We start from the raw sequence: 20,008 nt of genomic DNA on the forward strand, positions 1-20,008 counted from the left end.
TATCCTGTCTTAGTTGTAATAGTAGCTTTAATCAATAAAGCTACCCCTCCTCCTCTTCAAGTTTCCCTATTCTTTCTGGAGACCTTTATAACCTGGAATATTTAACTCCCAGTTGTTACGTCCGTGTGTAATTGAGACATGGACTGCAGGAGTTGGTTATAACAGGTGTTTACTGAATGGAGACAAAACTGGAACTACTATACAAAGTTACTACACAGGCTTATATACAGGGGTGGTCACTACTGGTACTGCAGTATACAGGGGCTGCAGAATATAGTTCCTTCTTCAAAGTACATACACTACAATTCCTCCCCTTTTAGCTAAACAGTACATAACATTCGATTAATAATTAAATAACATATTTACAATTACAGTTGCTATATACATTAGCTGAAGTTAAGCAATTATAAATTCAGTCTTTGAGGAGGCTTCCTGATTCTGTCTGGATAACGCCTCTTTGGGGTATCAGGTTCTTCTGGCAAAGTTGATTCGGGATCAACGTCGTTGCTTGGTTCGTCTGCTTCCAATATCACCGATTCTGAGGTAGATGCAATTGGTACTTCGGTTTCATCACCAGGTGTATCGGATCGTGGTGTGGATTTGACGTTTTCCAGTGACTCTAGAATCTGGTCAGCATGGCGTCTTACAATGCTCTCTCCAACGTCCACGGTATACATTAGAGGTCCTTGCCGTGTGCAGATCGTTCCTGGCTGCCATTTCTCTGTGCGGTAGTCCCGGTCCAAAACTGGTTGACCTATCTTAAAACTCCTGGTCGGCCTTTCATTCATATTCTGAAACTGCCTGTTCTCCACATCTCTTCTGATGTTTGGCTTAACCAAATCCAAGCGGCATCGTAGTCTTCGATTGAAGAACATCATGGCTGGAGTTTGGTTGGTAACCGCATGTGTCGCATTCCGGTAGGCAAACAAGAAGTTATCCACCTTGTGTTGGGGTATGTCTTCATTACACATTGCCTTGATAGCCTTCTTGAATGTTTGAACGAACCTCTCAGCCAATCCATTGGTGGCTGGATGATATGGGGCGGATGTGTAATGCTTAACACCATTGTTCTTTAAGAACCTCCGGAACTCTTCAGACATAAACTGTGGTCCATTGTCGGAGCAAATCTGTTCAGGCAGCCCATTTCTGGCGAATATGGTTCGTAAGACTGTGATAGTTTTTTCTGTGGTGGTTGAGGACATTTTTATTACCTCTGGCCACTTTGAATGTGCATCCACCGCAATTAAAAACACCGAGTCCATAAATGGACCAGCAAAATCAATGTGCACCCTTTGCCATGGAGATGAGGGCCACTCCCATGGATGTAGAGGGGCTTGTGGTGGGGCGTTTTGGACCTTCTGGCATCCTGTACAGCTCTTGGTCATCTCTTCGATTTCTCTATCGATTCCCGGCCACCACACAAACACTCTGGCTAAGTTCTTCATTTTTACCCCTCCCAGATGACCCTCATGAAGCTCATTGAGCACTCTATCCTTCAATTTGGGTGGAATTACTACTCTGGATCCACACATCAAGGTTCCTCGGCACACTGACAGCTGTTCTCTTCTCGGCGAGAATGTTGGCAACAGTGGTTTGCCATGTGCTGGCCATCCCTTCACCGTTAAATCATAGACCCTGGAGAGTGTCGGGTCATTTCGTGTTTCCTTTTCTATGTTTGCATTTGTCACAGGTAGACATTCGACTATGGTCGAGTGGAATATCTCCACAGGATCCACTGCAGGTGCTCCTTCCACCGTCGGCAACGGTAGGCGCGACAATCCATCAGCATTCCCATGCTGTTTAGTTCCTTTGTACTCAATGTCATATTGGTGTGCCCCTAGGAAAAGGGACCACCTCTGTAGCCGTTGTGCTGTCATTATCGGGACGCCCTTCTGAGGGTTGAAATTGGAGACAAGAGGTTGATGATCAGTTAGTAGAGTAAATTTCTGACCGTGCAGGTAGTGATTGAACTTCTTCACCCCCCACACCAGGCTGAGGGCCTCTCTGTCAATCTGGGCGTAGTTACGCTCGGCTGAAGTTAACGAGCGTGACGCAAAAGCTATCGGCCTCTCTGAACCATCAAGGAATTTATGTGACAGTACCGCTCCAATGCCGTAGGGAGACGCATCACACGCCAGTCTTATCGGTAGTGATGGGTTGTAGTGAGCCAATACTTCTCTTGAAGTGATTAGGTCTTTACACTTCTGAAAGGCCCGCTTACATTCATCGCTCCATTTCCATGCTACTCCAGTTTGTAGTAGGGCGTTCAGTGGGTGCAGAATTGTGGACAAATTCAGCAAAAACTTATGGTAGTAATTCACCAATCCGAGGAATGACCTCAGTTGCGACACATTTTCAGGCGCTGGAGCCTTAACTACCGCTTCAATTTTGTCAGGGGACTTATGTAACCCCTCTTCATCAATCACGTGGCCACAATACGATATCTGTTTCTTAAAAAACTCGCACTTGGGGCGATTGGCTCGTAGCCCATGTTCTCTTAGTCTAGTGAGCACCTGCTCTAGGTTGGCAAGGTGTTCACTGTCATTTTCACCTGTCACTAGGATGTCGTCCAAGTAACACTGAGTCCCCGGAATCCCTTGCAGGACTTGTTCCATCGCCCTTTGCCATATCGCCGGAGCTGATGCTACTCCGAATACCAGTCGATTATACTGGTAAAGACCTTTGTGAGTGTTTATCGTGAGATACTTCCTAAAGGATTCTTCAACCTCTATCTGCAAATATGCTTGTGTTAGGTCAATTTTTGTAAAACGCTTCCCTCCAGATAGTGAGGCGAAAATATCTTCTATCCTCGGGAGAGGATACTGCACTGTGTGAAGGACTGGGTTCACCGTCACCTTGAAGTCCCCACAGATGCGAACCTTCCTTGGCTCCTCAGACTTATTGTTTAACGTTTTCTTCATGACAGGAATGATGGGTGTCGGCCACTCGCTCCAGTCTACCTTAGATAACACACCTGCATTCTCCAGATTCTCCAGCTCTGCCTTGACGGCTGGGCGAATCGCATAAGGTACCGGTCTTGCTTTGAAAAACTTGGGAATTGCATTCTCTTCTATTTTTATCGAGGCGGTTACGCCTTTAAGAGTTCCCAGTTCTTGTTGAAATACCTCTTTAGCGTTAGCTAAGATTGTTGACAATCGTCCAGGTGTGACGTCGTCATCCTTTTTACCAGCCACAGTCAGTGCCTGAATGGAGTGCCAGTCTAAACTTATCTTTCTGATCCATTCACGTCGCAATAACGGTGGTCCACCATCTTGCAGTATGTACAGATACAATTTCTGTATTTCCTTGCCGTTGTATTCAACAGGCATCCTTATTTTCCCTCTGGGGTATACTTTCTGCCCCGTATATGTCTTCAAGACAATGGATATGTCTTTCAAGGGTATGTGTGAGAATAGCCGCTCGTAGTCTCGTCGATTCATGACGGTCAGGGCTGATCCGGTATCCAATTCCATTTTGACTTGGGACCCTACTATCGTGAGGGTGACCCAAATGGTTCGGTGATCCTCTTTTGCGATTACGTTGTGAAGTTTGAGACAGCTTAGTCTCTTGTTCCCGGATTCACTATCGCTCTTCTGGTCTTCGGAACTACTGTCCGTCATCTTTTGTACTTTCCTGTACTGTTCCTTAGTAGCCTTTTTGTTGTCGTTCGTCTTCTTCCCGGACCTGCAAACTCGTGCAATGTGTCCCATCTTTCCGCATTGCCTGCATATTTTGTCCTTGGACCAGCAGTCCTTCTGGTCATGGGTTGTTCTGCCGCAGCGATAACATTTTTCAAATCCCCGTGTCATTTCATGGGTGCCGTATTCCTGTGGCTTTTGCTGTATTTCCGCAGCTCCCCTTGCTGCTGCTTCGTACGATACTGCCACGATGAAAGCCTTATCTAGCGTCAGCTCTTTCTCTGAGAGTAACCTCTTCTGGGTTCCTTCACTCAGGAGTCCACAGACAAATTTGTCCCATAGGGTATCTGACAGTCCTGCTCCGAACTGGCAGTGCTTTGATAGCTTGTGTAGTTCCATAAGGTAATCAGCATTGCTCTCATCTTTATGCTGATTTCTCTTGTGGAATTTAAATCTTTCTGCTATCAGCAGCGGTGTAGGATTTAGGTGTTCCTGTAGGATATCAACAATTTCGTTAAAACTCTTCGCCATCGGTTTGGCTGGAGTGATCAGGTTCCACAATAGGCCGCACGTTCTTGCGCCCATTAAGTTTAGTAGTACCGATGCCTTTTTCTCATCGGCTACTTCATTTGCCTTGCAATATACTTCGACTCTTTCCACATACGTGGTCCAGTCTTCTATTGCATTATCGAAGGCAGTGATATTGCCAGTCTTCGGCATCTTGGAGATCTAAGATGGCGCCTCCCGCGCTTTGCCTTCTTCCCTGATTGAACAAAATGGCGCCTCCCGCGCTTTGCCTTCTTCCCCGCTGGATTAAGATGGCGCCTCCCGCGCTTTCTGTCTTCTCCACTGCTGCTAGCGCTGTTGCCGGCGTTTTTATGCCTTGATGGCGACGCCCTATGGTCTTCGCGCACCTCCCCCCCGCGCTGCTGCTAACGCCGCTCTCCGCGGTCCCCGTGGCAAACTGCAGCTCCTCGCGGCTTTCTGCGCTTCTAATTTATTTTATTTTAATTACTGTTCCCGTCGTCAGAGTAAACCCTATGGGACACTTTCCTCCCTCTTCTCGGGTCTGTACGCTGCCCGGCTTCGTAGCACCGGCCGCGCCCTGTGTGCTCCACCCTCTCTCTCCTCTTCCCGACAACGCTGCTCGGCCCCGTTGAAAAGCCACCCGATCGAGCTCTAGCCCACCGCAGCCCAGGAAGGATCAATCTACTACCTGCCACCAGCCATAGACAGGATAACCAAGCCCCGCTCTCGACAGCCTCTCCTGCAAATCTTCGAATTCGATGAATCAGAGGCGGTTGCCCACGGTCGACGCCCGTTTCTTCTGTTTGTTTTTTTTTTCTTCCTTCTGGCCTCAACCTCTAACAACTTCGCTTCAGGGATGGATCCCCATGAGGTGGTGCAGAACTGTAGGTAAGTTCGGATCTGTTCGTTGCCAGTGTTACATCCGTGTGTAATTGAGACACAGACTGCAGGAGTTGGTTATAACAGGTGTTTACTGAATGGAGACAAAACTGGAACTACGATACAAAGTTACTACACAGGCTTATATACAGCGGTGGTCACTACTGGTACTGCAGTATACAGGGGCTGCAGAATATAGTTCCTTCTTCAAAGTACATACACTACACCAGTCATGACCAGCTTGTAGCCATGTCTCAGTACAGGCCACCATGTCATACCCTCTAAGCTGTATTCGAGCCTCGAATTCATTCAATTTATTTCTTATACTTTGTGCGGTGGTATATAAAACTCTTATTTGGCAAAAGACCCTAACCTGTCCGTCTGCCCTGATACTGTCTTTCTCACACCGTTTAACTTAACACGTTTGTTATTTGTCACGCATGCTGTAACTATTTTAGTTATTTTAGTGTTCCCTTCACCTGGAGTATATCACGGTTTGTGACCTGAACTCTGCTCTGATCTCTTTTTTAAAATCTTTAAACTATCATTTTTAATATTGTTTCTGACTGAGCCCTTTCCCCCCATTTATTAGTTTAAAGTCCTTTTTACCACACTATTTATCCTTTCCACTAGGACCTTTGTCCCAGCCTGGGACAGGTGGAGCCCGTCCCAACAGTGCAACCCCTTCCTCTCCCAATACTGGTGCCAGTGTCCCATGAAATGGAACTCTTCAGTCCCACACCACTCCTTTAGCCATGTGTTCACCTTCCTGATCTGTTTGTCCCTATGCCAGTTAGCACGTGGCTCGAGCAATAATCCTGAGATTACCATCCTTGAGGTCTTGCTTTTTAATTTAGCTCCTAACTCCTGATACTCCCTCAGCAGGACCCTCCCCCCTTTTCTTCCCTATGTCATTGGTCCTGACATGGACCACGACAACTGGATCTAACCCCTCCCTTTCCAAATTCCTCTCTAGCCGCATCTGGCACCAGGTAGGCAACACACCCTTTGGGACTCTTGATCGTGGCTGCAGAGGATGTTATCTATCTCCCTAATTATTGAATCCCCTATTAATACTACATTTCTATTCTACTCCTCCCCACTTTGGACAGCGCTCTGCCCCACGGTAGCTGGGTCAGCATTGTGGCTGTCCTCCCCGCAGTCTTTCTCCTTACCCTCACAGGTATCAAGTACATTTGTACCTATTGGATGGGACCAATGTCTGCGGGACCTCCTCCTCTATCTCCCCTCGGTTCCCTCTACCCTGCTGACTGACAGTCACACTCTCCCCTTCCTGCACCTGTGCTTTCCTCTGAAGTGCAATTGTACTCTGGAGAAAACTAGCCAGAAATTCCTCCCGCCCTCCCTTATGTGTCGGAGTGTCTCTAACTCGCAGTAGCGCTCAATAACTCTGAGCCGGAGTGACTGAAGGCAGAGACATTTTCTGCAGATGTGGCAATCCAGGATAGTCTCGCTGTCCACAAACTCCCACATATTACAGTCCCGACACACAACCTGCACTGCCATTTCTAGTTTTAATTTATTTTTTTGTTAGTAGTGTATTGATTTGTATGTGGGTTCAATGACGACACAGTCATGAAAGAGAATGACTTTTTATCTAAAGTATGTTCAACTCAGTTAACAGCATTACAGGAGACACCATCTTAGAGATCCATCTAAAACGAAACTAAAACTAAACTGCTTGTCTCTCACATGCCCTCTGCTGGTCAGGCATAAATAATCAATCAGGCAAATATGCTGGTACGGCATCATAATCAAACAGGCAAATACCATCACTATTTGCTGATATCATTACATCTCCCTTTCTTAAAACAAAAGTATTTTACTTTTATCTAACAACATGTTTTCTTTGTATTACTCTGCATTTTAACTGTAACACTTAATTAACTTACATTATCATTATCATTATCAAGGTTTTTTAACCTTGCTTTGTGTGTTCACATGAAATATGTAAATACACTAGAACTTGAAGAAAGAATAAGATAACATTACTTCCTTCTATAACAATAGTCCTTAAATTTGCTCAATGAGTCTCTCAGGAGGCTTCACGTGTCTTGAGGATTTTCTGATTGATTGTCCTTGAATCTGAGTCGTTGCCTCAGATGATGGTTTCTCAGCTGTGTGATCAGGTTGTTCAACAGTATCAGTCTTTTGACCTGCTGTGTGACCAGGTTGTTCAACAGTATCAGTCTTTTGACTTGCTGTGGCTGGTCCCATGAGAAGATCGCGACGATTTCTTCTCAGAACAGCACCCTCATCTGTCTGAATGGTGTATGATCTTGGTTGAACTTCACTCAGGACAGTTCCCTTCTGAGTCCATATGTTTGTTTTGTCTTTGAACCTTACTTGGTCACCAGTGTGGAGTTCAGGTAGGTTTTGTGTTCCTCTGTCATAGTAGTACTTTTGCTTTTCTTTCTGTTGTTCTTTGAACTTCCTCACTTTCTCCCGCTCTTTTGTTTTCAGGAGGTTCTCCGGGATGGGTAGGTTTGACCTTAGCAGACGTCCCATAAGGAGTTGGGCTGGTGACATACCACACTCGAGCGGCGTTGTGCGGTATACAAGCATGCTCTGGTAGAAGTCAGTTCCACTGTCTTTTGCCTTGTACATCAGTCTTTTCACTGTCTGGACCGATTTTTCCACTAGTCCATTGGACTGTGGATAGTGAGGACTTGACGTTGTGTGGACAAAGTCCCACTCTTTGGCAAAGTGTTGGAAACTTGCATTGTAAAACTGGGGTCCGTTGTCTGTGAAGACCTCGCTTGCCACGCCATGTCTGGAGACTATGGCTTTCATACATGTTATCACAGCATCTGCAGTGGAGGTGTGCAGTCTACAAACCTCTGGATACAGGGAGTAATAGTCTGTGACTACAAGATAGTCCTTCCCTTGACATACGAATAGGTCAGCGCCTACCTTCTGGTAAGGTCTGTCTGGCGCTGGGTGTGGCTTTAGTGGTTCTACCGGATTGCTTGCTCGATATTTCAGGCATATTGTGCAGTTTGACACCTCATTTGTCACATCTTGGTTGATTCGTGGCCAGTACATCACCTCTCGTGCTCTTTTCTTACACTTTTCGATTCCCAGATGTCCTCCATGGATCCTTTTTAGCATCTCTTTTCTCAGACTCTTTGGGATAACTATTTTACTTCCTTTGTAGATGATGTCTTCGACCACTGATAGTTCCGCCCTGCAGTTCCAGTACTCTGCCATGTCAGGTGAGCAGTCTTGCTTCATGTTGGGCCACCCATCCAAGATGCTTTTCCTCAGTCATCTCATTGTTTCATCTTTGTTTGTCTCAGTCTTTATGAGCTCCATTTTTGCATCTGCTATGGGCAGTGCACTTGTGATCATGTCCACGTAGGCGTTCACTTTTTCATCCATTGTGGTGTTTGCGGGCTCATTTGGGTCTACAGCTCTGGACAACGTGTCTGCTGTATACATCAGCTTACCCGGTGTGTACGCAACATTCAGTGTATAGCGTTGCAGCCTGATCATCATTCTTTGTATTCTAAGCGGACAGCTATTTAGTGGCTTTTGGAACAATGCAATCAAGGGCTTATGGTCAGTCTCTACACTGATTGCTTGTCCTGCCACAAACTGGTGAAATCTTTCACAGGCGTATGTGATGCTGAGCAGCTCCTTTTCTATTTGAGCATATCGCGTCTCCGCGTCTGTCATTGAGCGCGATGCATATGCAATAGGTTGCCAGTAGTCATATTTTTGCAGAAGAACGGCACCGAGCCCACTCTGTGATGCATCTGATGATATCTTGATGGGTCTCGCTGGGTCATAAAACCTCAGAACTGGTTCCTCTGTGAGCAGTTTCTTTAGATCGCTCCATGACTTCTCATGCTCATGATTCCATTCCCATTCTATGTTCTTTTCAGTTAGTCTTCTCAGTGGCACCATCTTTTCTGAGAGGTTGGATATGAATTTACCCATGTAGTTGATCATTCCATTAAACCTCTGCACGTCCTTTTTGCATTGTGGCTTTGGCATATTCTCTATGGCGGACACCTTTCTGGTGGCATAGTGGTTAGCACTCTTGCCTCACAGCGCCAGGGACCCGGGTTCGAATCCGGCCTCGGGTGACTGTCTGTGTGGAGTTTGCACCTTCTCCCCGTGTTTGCGTGGGTTTCCTCCGGGTGCTCCGGTTTCCTCCCACAGTCCAAAGATGTGCGGGTTAGGTTGATTGGCTATGATAAATTGACCCTTAGTGTTAGGGGGATTAAATACGTGGGGTTACGGGGATAGGGTGGGATATGTGTTGGTGTAGGGGTTACGGGGATCGGGTGGGATATGTGTCGGTGCAGGCTCGATGGGCCGAAATGGCCTCAATCTGCACTGTGGGGTTTCTGTGATTCTGTGATCTGGTCTGATGCCCTCACTGCTAAGGATATCTCCCACGAATGTCAGTTCTGTCACCCCGAGCTGGCATTTCTCTCTATTCAGCTTCAGGTTTGTTTTCCTTGTTGCTTCCAGCACTTTTTTCAGTCTCTCGTCATGCTCAGTTCTCGTGGTTCCCCATACTATGATGTCATCCATTGATGTATCAACTCCCTTCAGGTGCTCATAGATCATATGGATAGTTTTGTGATACACTTCAGGAGCTGAGGCAATGTCAAATGGTAACCTTAGGAATCTGTATCTGCCAAATGGACTGTTGAACGTGCACAGTCTTGAACTTGCCTCGTCCAGTTTCATCTGCCAAAATCCTGATGATGCATCTAACTTGCTGAAATACTTTGCATTTGCAAACTGTGACATGATTTCCTCACGTGTAGGAAGCTTGAAGTGCTCTCTCTTTATTGCTCTGTTTAGATCTCTTGGATCCAGGCAAATTCTGAGCTTTCCATTCTTTTTGTCCACAACGACGAGGGAACTCACCCACTCAGTTGGCTCATCTATCTTCTGAATCACGTTCAGGCTTTCCATCCTGTCCAACTCTACCTTCAGTTGCTTTTGAAGAGCAAACGGAACTTTTCTGCATGGATGTATGACCGTTGGCATACTTTTATCTACTCTGATCGTGTGTTCTCCTGGAAGGCAGCCTAGACCCTTAAATAGGTCGTTGTACTCTTTCATGAGTTCATCATAGACTGTCTCTCCTTCGCTTTCCACAACGGGGACTCTCTTTACCAGGTTCAGTCTCTCACAGGCTATTAAGCCTAGTATGGCTTGCACATCCTTTGCCACCACGATTAATGCTAGCGTGTGCTCTCTGTCCTTGTGTGTCACTTTGACAATGCATCTTCCTTTCACTGGTATATCAGTACCTGAGTATCCTGTCACTTTCACTTTTATTCCATGTATCTTTGGTCTGGGTCTAATTTTCTTAAAATCAGTCTCTGATATCATCTTAACTTGTGCTCCAGTATTCAATTTAAATGGAATGTGTATGTCATTCACATTTAGTGTCAACATCCAGTCTCTTTTTTCTTTTTTGTTTTCAGACACGACATCCACATAGAACTCCTCTATCTCGCTTTCATCTACTGTATGGACCTTGCTTTGTTGCGCTTGGTTCTTACAGCAACGGGCATAATGGTTGTTTTTGTTGCAACTATTGCATGTTTTACCATATGCTGGACACTTTCTTGGTGGATGCTGTGTACCGCATCGACTACATGACTTTCGATTGCCCCTTTCATTTTTGTTCGCTGGCCACGCCTCTTTTTTCACATTGGCGCTCTTTTTGTTAAACGGTTTGTGTCCGTTCTTTCTCACTGCATCTACGTTGCAGCTACTGTCACTGAACAGCTCCTTTGCCTGCGACTTCACAGTCTCTGTAGCCCTACACAGTGCTATGGCTTTTCCCAGGTCTAGATTTTGCTCTCTTAGCAGTCTTTCCCTTAGACCATTATCTGGAATACCACACACCAGTCTGTCTTTTATCAGCGAGTCTGTCAGTCCCCCAAATTCACATGTTTTGCTTCGGTTTCTCAGTTCAGTCACATACTGATCAATAGTCTCTCCCGTTTTCTGTACACATGTGAAAAATCTGTGCCTCTCAAACGTCACGTTACGTTTAGGTATGCAGTAGGCCTCAAACTGTTCCATTATTTTATCCAACTTCATTTTGTCTGAATCAGCAGCGAATGTGAAGTTATTATACACCTCCAGCGCTTCATCACCCACGACATGTAAGAACACTGACGCTTTCATTTTATCACTTTTCTCATCAGCTCCGATTGCCGCTAAATACAACTCCAAATGTTGTTTGAATCTCCTCCAATTTTCAGCCACATTACCTGTCAACTGAAGCTTCGCTGGTGGCTGTAAACCTTCCATTTTTTCACTTCGTTAGCTATTCTTCAATGGTAAGTAACGATGTTCTCTTTTGGCTTGCTAATATGTGGAGAGCTGATTTAACTTCAGATTTTTCCTCTTCATCTCTTTCAATCACTTCTGACACCATGTATTGATTTGTATGTGGGTTCAATGACGACACATTCATGAAAGAGAATGACTTTTTATCTAAAGTATGTTCAGCTCAGTTAACGGCATTACAGGAGACACCATCTTAGAGATCCATCTAAAACAAAACTAAAACTAAACTGCTTGTCTCTCACATGCCCTCTGCTGGTCAGGCATAAATAATCAATCAGGCAAATATGTTGGTAAGGCATCATAATCAAACAGGCAAATACCATCACTATTTGCTGATATCATTACAAGTAGTAATTTAAATCTAGATATAATAGAATTACTTGAGATCTAGATTATATTAGTAGATGGATTTAGCTTGATTTCAGATTAATTTGTAACTAATTAGTCTTGTTTTTTGTTTATTTACTTCTTTATTTTAGTAAAAGAAAGACTTGCATTTATATGGCATTTCACAACCTCAGGACGTCCCAAAGCGCTTTACAGCCAAAAGTACTTTTGAAGTGTAGTCACTGTTGCAATGTAGGAAACGGGATGCCAATTTGCACACAGCAAGCTCCTGTCAGCTGCAGTGTGAAAACCAGATAATCTGTTTTTTTTTTTAAAGTGATGTTGATTGAGGGATAAATATTGGCCAGGACACCGGGGATAACTTCCCCATGGGATCTTTTACATCCATCTGAGAGAGCAGACGGGGCCTCGGTTTAATGTCTCATCTGAAAAACGGCACCTCCGACAGTGCAGCACTCCCTCAGTGCTGCACTGGGAGTGTCAGCCTCGATCTTTGTGCTCAAGTCTCTTGAACCCCACAACCTTCTCACTCAGAGATGAGAGTGCTACCCACTGAGCCATGGCTGACACATTTCCCCTCATCACTCGTTTATTATTTATGTATACCAGATTTTTATTTAATGCGATTTGAATCTCTTTAATGTTAGTATCCCCTACTTAGTTAATTTAAATTTGATTCCCTTAGATCTAATTGATTACCCAGATTATTTATTTATATAGTCACTTATTTGCTGTTGGCCCTTGGTTTAAATTACTTGGCACCTCCTTCCTCCTCAGCACCGAATTCCCACTCTCCCCAAATTCCCATCTTCACTCTGTTTAGCAAGTCATTTTTGCACATTTGCCCAGCTTTGTCCTCACCGCTCTCAGCTGCAATTCTCCATGTGTGAGCCTAGATAGTGAGGACACCCAGTAAACCTCATTCCAAAATGACACTACAGCGCAGCCTAGTGCTGTTGAGTGCCCCCATTCCCAATGTTCTTCACTCATTTTCACTTTAAATATGCAGGCACCTGTTATTGTGTTGTTAATAGTTAAAAATCACAGCAGATTAAAGTGATATTAGTGGCAAAACTGCTAACTAACTTGATAGTCATTGATTAAGAACATAAGAAAGAGTAGGCCATTCGGCCCTTTGAGCCTGCTCCGCCATTCAGTAAGATCATGGCTGATCATCTCCACTTTCCCACCCCATCTCCATATCCCTTGATTCCCTTAATATCCAAAAATCTATCGATCTCTGTCTTGAATATACTCAACGACTGAGCCTCCACAACCCTCTGGGGTAGAGAATTCCAAAGATTCACCGCCCTCTGAGTGAAGAAATTTCTCCTCATCTCAGTCTTAAATGGCCGACCCCTTATTCTGAGATTGTGGTTCTAGATTCCCCAGCCAGGGAAAACACCCTCCCTGCATCTACCCTGGGTTTAACGCCTCATCCAAAAAAATGGCACCTTCAGTAGTGCAGCACTCCCTCAGTACTGCACTGAGGTGTCAGCCTGGATTATGTGCTGATGTCCCTGGAGTGGGACTTGAACCTACAATCTTCTGACTCGGAGAATGAGAGTGCTACCCACTGAGCCGCGGCTGACATTTTGCCTGACTATGACTGTGGCACATTATCCTTCCTTGTTCCCCTTGACCCTTCCATGGCCTTTGAAATGGTTGACCACACCATCCTCCTCCGCTGCCTTGCCTCCGTGGTTCTCCCTCTGTGGCATTGCCCTGGCACGGTTCTACCTGGGATAAAATGGCTGCAGGGAAGTAGTAAAGTTCTCTTGCACCTCACCCCAGTGGTGCCGGGCAAGCTAGAAATGTCTTTACCCAATGGGTTGTTGGAGCACACAAGGCTTTGCCACATGGCATGCTTGAGACCATTGCAACTTTTAAGGGAAAATTGGATACATATTTGAAGCGGAGGATGATACAGGGTTATGGAGAGAGCGCAGGGCAGTAGCTTTGGATTGCTCTAGCAAAGAGCTGGCACTGACACAATGGGCCTAATGGCCTGTTTTTGTGCTGTGAACTTCAAGGGTTCCAAATATTCCCATTTATACACTTCTCTCTGGAGCCCTGCATAACTCCAGTCGATAAACAGTACAGTAATGTACTGGCAGGGCAGCCACACTGAGAACAGTGGTAAGAAGAGAATGCTCTAGGGAACTAGATGTAATATCTCCAAGTTTGCAGATGACACAAAGCTGGGTGGGCGTGTGTGCTGTGAGGAGGATGCAGAGAAACTCCACTACGATTTGGACAGGTTGGGCGATTGGGCAGATGCATGGCAGATGCAGTATAATGTGGATAAATGCAAGGTTATCCACTTTGGTAGCAAAAACAGGAAGGCAGATTATTATCTGAACGGCAATAGATTGGGAAAAGGGGAAGTGCAACGAGACCTGGGTGTCCTTGTGCACCAGTCGCTGAAGGTAAGCATGCAGGTGCAGCAGGCAGTTAGGAAGGCAAATGGTATGCTGGCCTTCATAGCGAGAGGATTCGAGTACAGGAGCAAGGATGTCTTGCTGCAGTTGTACAGGGCCTTGGTGAGATCACACCTTGAATATTGTGTGCAGATTTGGTCGCCTTATCTGAGGAAGGATGTTCTTGTGTGGAGGGAGTGCAGCGAAGATTCACCAGACTGATACCTGGGATGGCAGGAATGACGTATGAAGAGAGATTGGGTCGATTAGGCTTATATTCGCTAGAGTTTAGAAGAATGAGAGGGGATCTCATTGAAACTTATAAAATTCTAACAGGACTAGACAGACTAGACGCAGGAAGGATGTTCCCGATGGCGGGGGAGTCCAGAACCAGGGGTCACAGTCTAAGGATAAGGGGTAAGCCATTTAGGACTGAGATGAGGAGGAATTTCTTCACCCAGAGAATGGTGAACCTGTGGAATTCTCTACCACAGAAGACAGTTGAGGCCAATTCATTAAATATATTCAAGAAGGAGTTGGATATATTTCTTAAGGCTAAGGGGAACAAGGGATACGGGGAGAAAGCAGGAACAGGGTACTGAATTTGGATGATCAGCCATGATCGCATTGAATGGTGGAGCAGGCTCGAGGGGCCGAATGGCCTAATCTGCTCCTATCTTCTATGTTTCTATGTTTCCCCTTGGGCTAAATTGCCTCTGTAGCCCTAACCCAGCCTTGGTTTACACAATGCCAGTTGAGCCCCACACCAGACATGTGACATTTGTCGGCCCTCTCAGGTGGATGTAAAAGCTCCCATGACGCTATTTCGAAGAAGAACAGGGGAGTTCCCTCACATTCTAGATTTGTATATATTTGGGGAGCCAAATGGTGGCTCAAGGTGATGTGATACATCATTGCAGTACCGAGGGAACCTCGCTGCACTGTCGGAGTTGCCACTTTCAGATGAGACATTAAACCGAGGTCCCGTCTCAGGTGGATGTAAAAGATTGAAGAAGAGCAGGAGAGTTCTCCCCGGCGTCCTGACCAATATTTCTCCCTCAAACAACATCGCTAAAAAACATTATCTGGTCATTAACACATTGTTGTTTGTGGGAGCTTGCTGTGCGCAAGTTGGCTGCCGCATTTCCCTAAATTACAACAGTGACTACACTTCAAAAAGTACTTCATTGGCTGTAAAGCGCTTTGGGATGTCCTGAAGTCGTGAAAGGCGCTATAGAAATGCAAGTCTTTCGTTCTCTCACGTTAAAAAGTATTTAGCACTCCTGGCAGATGGAGTACAATGTGGGAAAATGTGAGGTTATCTACTTTGGAAGGAAGAATGAAAAAACAAATTATTATTTAAATGGAGTGAGTTTACAAAATGCTGCGGTACAAAGGGATCTGGGGGACCCAGTACATGAAACACAAAAAGTTAGCATGCAGGTACAGCAAGTAATTAGGAAGGCTAATGGAATGTTGGCCTTTATTGCAAAGGGGTATGGAGTATAAAAGTAGGAAGTTTTGATGCAACTTTACAGTGCGCTGGTGAGACCGCACCTGGAGTACTGCGTACAGTTTTGGTCTCCATATTTAAGGAAGGATATACTTGCATTGGAGGCAGTGCAGAGAAGGTTCACTAGGTTGATTCCTGGGATGAAGGGGTTGACATATGACGAGAGATTGAGCAGGTTGGGCCTATACTCATTGGAGTTTAGAAGAATGAGAGGTGATCTTATTGAAACATATAAGATTCTGAGGGGGATTGAAATGGTGGATGCAGAGGGGACGTTTCCCCTAGTGGGGGTACCTAGAACTAGGGGGCATAGTTTCAGGATAAGGGGTCGCCCATTTAAAACAGAGATGAGGAGGAATTTCTTCTCTCAGAGGGTCGTGAATCTTTGGAATTCTCTGCCTCAGAGAGCTGTGGAGGCGGAGTCATTGAATATATTCAAGGTGGAGATTGACAGACATTTGAACTACAAGGGGTATGGGGAGAGAGCGGGAAAGTGGTGTTGAGGCCAAGATTGGATCAGCTATGATCTTACTGAATGGCGGAGCAGGCTCGAGGGGCCGATTGGCCGACTCCTGCTCCTACGTCTTATGTTCTCATGTTATTGTTGCAATTCTTCCAGGCAATCTCTAAAGTGTGTTAATATGTTGTTAGTATTTGACTGTAGGCTGTCGGACAGACTCATGAGCCACTTGTAGTTCTGTTCCATTGAGGCTGGTAAGCGATTGCAGCTGAGAGGAAACTGGCATTAATATTGTCAGGTTACAGATGAATCCTTTAGAATACAATAATTCTGGAAATTATTTGAAGGCAGCGGAGCGATAGTTTGCTCTGTAACGTACTCTTCACTTTAGGAACACCTCAGACCCCCGGCTCATTCTTCAGTCTAGTTTTATCCACTGCCCTTCAGGGAAAGTCTCGAAGGATGCTTTTTAAAATAACATAAAGAACCCTCCGTGAAGGGCTAATTTTCTGAGACCAAACTGTGTTGACTCACCTACTTCGGACATTTAAATGTGCTGAGCAATAAATACATCTGTAATAAACCGAATGGCCCTGATATCCTGTAAGTTCTGGGTGCTTGGGACCTCCGTAGCTGACCTCCGCCAAAGTTTGTGGGTCGGGAGAGGGCCCAGAATTTGCCTGCCGATGACGTGTGACTGCGGCACCAGAGGTCCATCCAGGGTGCCTGTCATTGTAAGCACGCTGGAAAGTCTGGCAAAGATGCTCGGAAGGAATGTAGCGAGTTGTCCCGGGCAGCCACCTTACAAAGGGGGCCTATGGGGGCAGCGCTCCATTGTCAGAAAGGGGCTACTTTAAAATCTTGAATTAAAAAAAAAAAAATCTTTCTTAGGGGCTCCAAACCACAATCCTGGCCTCAATCCCCAGGTGGATTCCATAACTACCAGTTGTCAGGGAGGTCCCTCTGACCTGACTAGGTATATCTCCCAGTCTGACCTGACTAGGTATATCTCCTAGTCTGACCTGACTCGGTATATCTCCCAGTCTGAGCTGACTAGGTATATCTCCCAGTCTGACCTGATTAGGTATATCTCCCAGTCTGACCTGACTAGGAATATCTCCCAGTCTGAGCTGACTAGGTATATTTCCCAGTCTGACCTGACTAGGTATATCTCCCAGTCTGACCTGACTAGGAATATCTCCCAGTCTGAGCTGACTAGGTATATCTCCCAGTCTGACTTGACTAGGTATATCTCCCAGTCTGACCTGACTAGGTATATCTCCCAGTCTGAGCTGATTAGGTATATCTCCCAGTCTGACCTGACTAGGTATTTCTCCCAGTCTGACCTGACTAGGTATATCTCCCAGTCTGACCTGACTAGGTATATCTCCCAGTCTGAGCTGATTAGGTATATCTCCCAGTCTGAGCTGACTAGGTATATCTCCCAGTCTGACCTGACTAGATATATCTCCCAGTCTGACCTGACTAGGAATATCTCCCAGTCTGAGCTGACTAGGTATATCTCCCAGTCTGACCTAACTAGGTATATCTCCCAGTCTGACCTGAGTAGGTATATCTTCACCAACAATACATTAAGTCCCTTTGAAGTCTCAGGAAATGGGAACTCCTAATGTGTAGAGTCCCTGTCCCTCCCTTACGACGAGAGTGTCAAGTTTCAGCCATTTAGGAGAGAAGCTCCTTTTTAAAAAAAAATCTTCATTCCTCATCTTCTGTGGCCTCAACCTGATCTGTTGGAGAGTTGTACTGATTGAATTTTGTGGAGAAATTAGTTTCAAACTCTTAGTTTTCACTGGTAGCAATCCCGTCTGATGCAAGAGGCTCTGCCCTGCTTTGTTGTGCTCGGATTGGAGGTCAATGGCACTTCGGCAGGGCTGTGCATTGTTTTAAACTTGAGAGGGATAGAGTGTCATTGTTCAGCTTGTGTTCAACACTGCCTCCGATCAGTTGTGCCATTCAGTAGAATTACATAGAATGTACCGCACTGAAACAGGCCATTCTGCCCAACTGGTCTATGCCGATGTTTATGCTTCACATGATCCTCCTCCCTCCTTACTTCATTGAATCCCATCAACATACCCTTCTATTCCTTTCTTCCTCGTGTGCTTATCTAGCTTTCCCATTAAATGCATCTATGCTCTTCGCCTCAACCGCTCCCTGTGGTAGCGAGTTCCACATTCTCACCACTCTCTGGGTGAAGACGTTTTCCTGAATTTCTTATTGGTGACTATCTTGTATTTATGGCTCCTGGTTTTGGACTCTGCCACAAGTGGAAACATCTTTTCTACATCTATCCTATCGATCCCCTTCATAATTTTAAGGATCTCTATTGGGCCACCTCTCCGATTTATTTTTTCTAGAGATAAGAGCCCCAGCCTGTTCAATCTCTCCTGATCGTTGTACTCTCTCAGTTCTGGTATAGAGTACAGTGTGCAGTCTCTTTACAACATGCTTTGGAACAATGTGATCCTGCTGACAGTGCTACATATTGATCCTTCTAAGAGATTAAAACAATCCTTTTTTGTTTTGTGTATAGAGTTATTAATTTATTTTTAACAAACATTCAAGGAGACAGTACTGAGTCACAAGTAAAATCAGAGTGGGAAAAAATTCCTCTTGATCAAAATTTCACCTGCTATTTCTAGCAAAATTGCAGAGCTCTATGAATATTTTCAACAGAACAAACATTTACTAAAGTACTAGTACTGATAGAAATGTAGGATGGAGAAAAATTGGGAGGTCCCGCACAGGCCGCTGACAAGCTGTTGCCGCTGGAAGATACCGTGCACGTTGCGGCCTAATTCCTGGAAACTCCAGGAATGATCCTGGAGGGTTGGCCGCAGCACCTGTCCCGGATTCAGTGGCGAGTTGTATAGTGAATTGGTGCTGGTGCCTCCGGAGGTGCCGAGAGCCCCTGGAAGAAGATATAAAGGTTGCCATGAGAGAAAGGGAGCCATTTTCGTCCTGGCTGTGGACAAAATGAAAAAGGTTGGAAGGAAGGAGTGATTAAATGACATGAAACCAGCAAGTGCATTGTTGGCCTAAGGACTTCCTTTGAGAAAGTGTCTGCAGCCAAGAAATAAATGCTACCGGGGCTAAACTGGTTAAATTATGAGGACAGGTTGCATAGACTAGGCTTGTATTCCCTTGAGTATAGAAGATTAAGGGGTGATCTAATTGAGGCATTCATGATGATTAAAGGAGTTGATAAGGTAGATAGAGAGAAGAAACAATTTCCTCTGGTGGTGAGAGTCCAGATCAAGGAGGCGCAACCTTAAAACTAGAGCTAGGCCGTTCAGGGGTGATCTTAGGAAGCACTTCTTCACACAATGGGTGGTGGAAATCTGTAACTCTCTCCCCCAAAAAGCTGTTGAGGCTGGGGGGGGTCAATTGAAAATTTAAAAACTGAGATTGATAGTTTTTTAGAAATACTCAGCAGGTCAGGCAGCATCTGTGGAGAGAGAAACAGAGGTAACATGTCAGGTCTGAATGGCCCGCTCCGGTTCCTAAAAGTGTCTTCTGTCATCCTTCTAAAATGAATTTTTCACCCCATCCATCACAGGTGATCGAATCCGTGGGAATTCTTGTTTACAAAGCCTTGGATTGGGGCCTGAAGGATAATGAAGAACGAGAACTCAGCCCGCCACTTGAACACTTGATAGATCGCATGACAAATATCCTGGATGAGGGACTGGTGGCAGAAGGAAACTTTGATGAAGGATACGATGCTCAGGATGAAGAGGAAGAACAGAAGGAAATTATCACCATAAGAAATTTTAAACACGTAATGACGGTGAGTCCTCGCTTTATTTTAAATGATCATATCCTGTCCGACATGTTGTAGGCCTTTTGT

General features: G+C 45.3%; 1 protein-coding gene across 5 annotated transcripts in view; it reads left to right on the forward strand.

Annotated features, from left to right (window-relative positions):
• spire1b (spire-type actin nucleation factor 1b) overlaps positions 1-20,008 on the forward strand; it is a 358,259-nt gene that overhangs the window by 140,165 nt on the left and 198,086 nt on the right. For all 5 annotated transcript variants that reach the window (XM_085992324.1, XM_085992325.1, XM_085992326.1 and 2 more), the window contains exon 3: positions 19,718-19,948. In XM_085992324.1, the coding sequence (XP_085848450.1) occupies positions 19,718-19,948 (231 nt within the window). The remainder of the gene's footprint in view (positions 1-19,717; positions 19,949-20,008) is intronic.

The sequence above is a fragment of the Somniosus microcephalus genome, chromosome 7, assembly GCF_052327205.1.
Source record: "Somniosus microcephalus isolate GS21.2 chromosome 7, FLI_Smic_1.0, whole genome shotgun sequence".
Taxonomy (NCBI): Eukaryota; Metazoa; Chordata; class Chondrichthyes; order Squaliformes; family Somniosidae; genus Somniosus; species Somniosus microcephalus.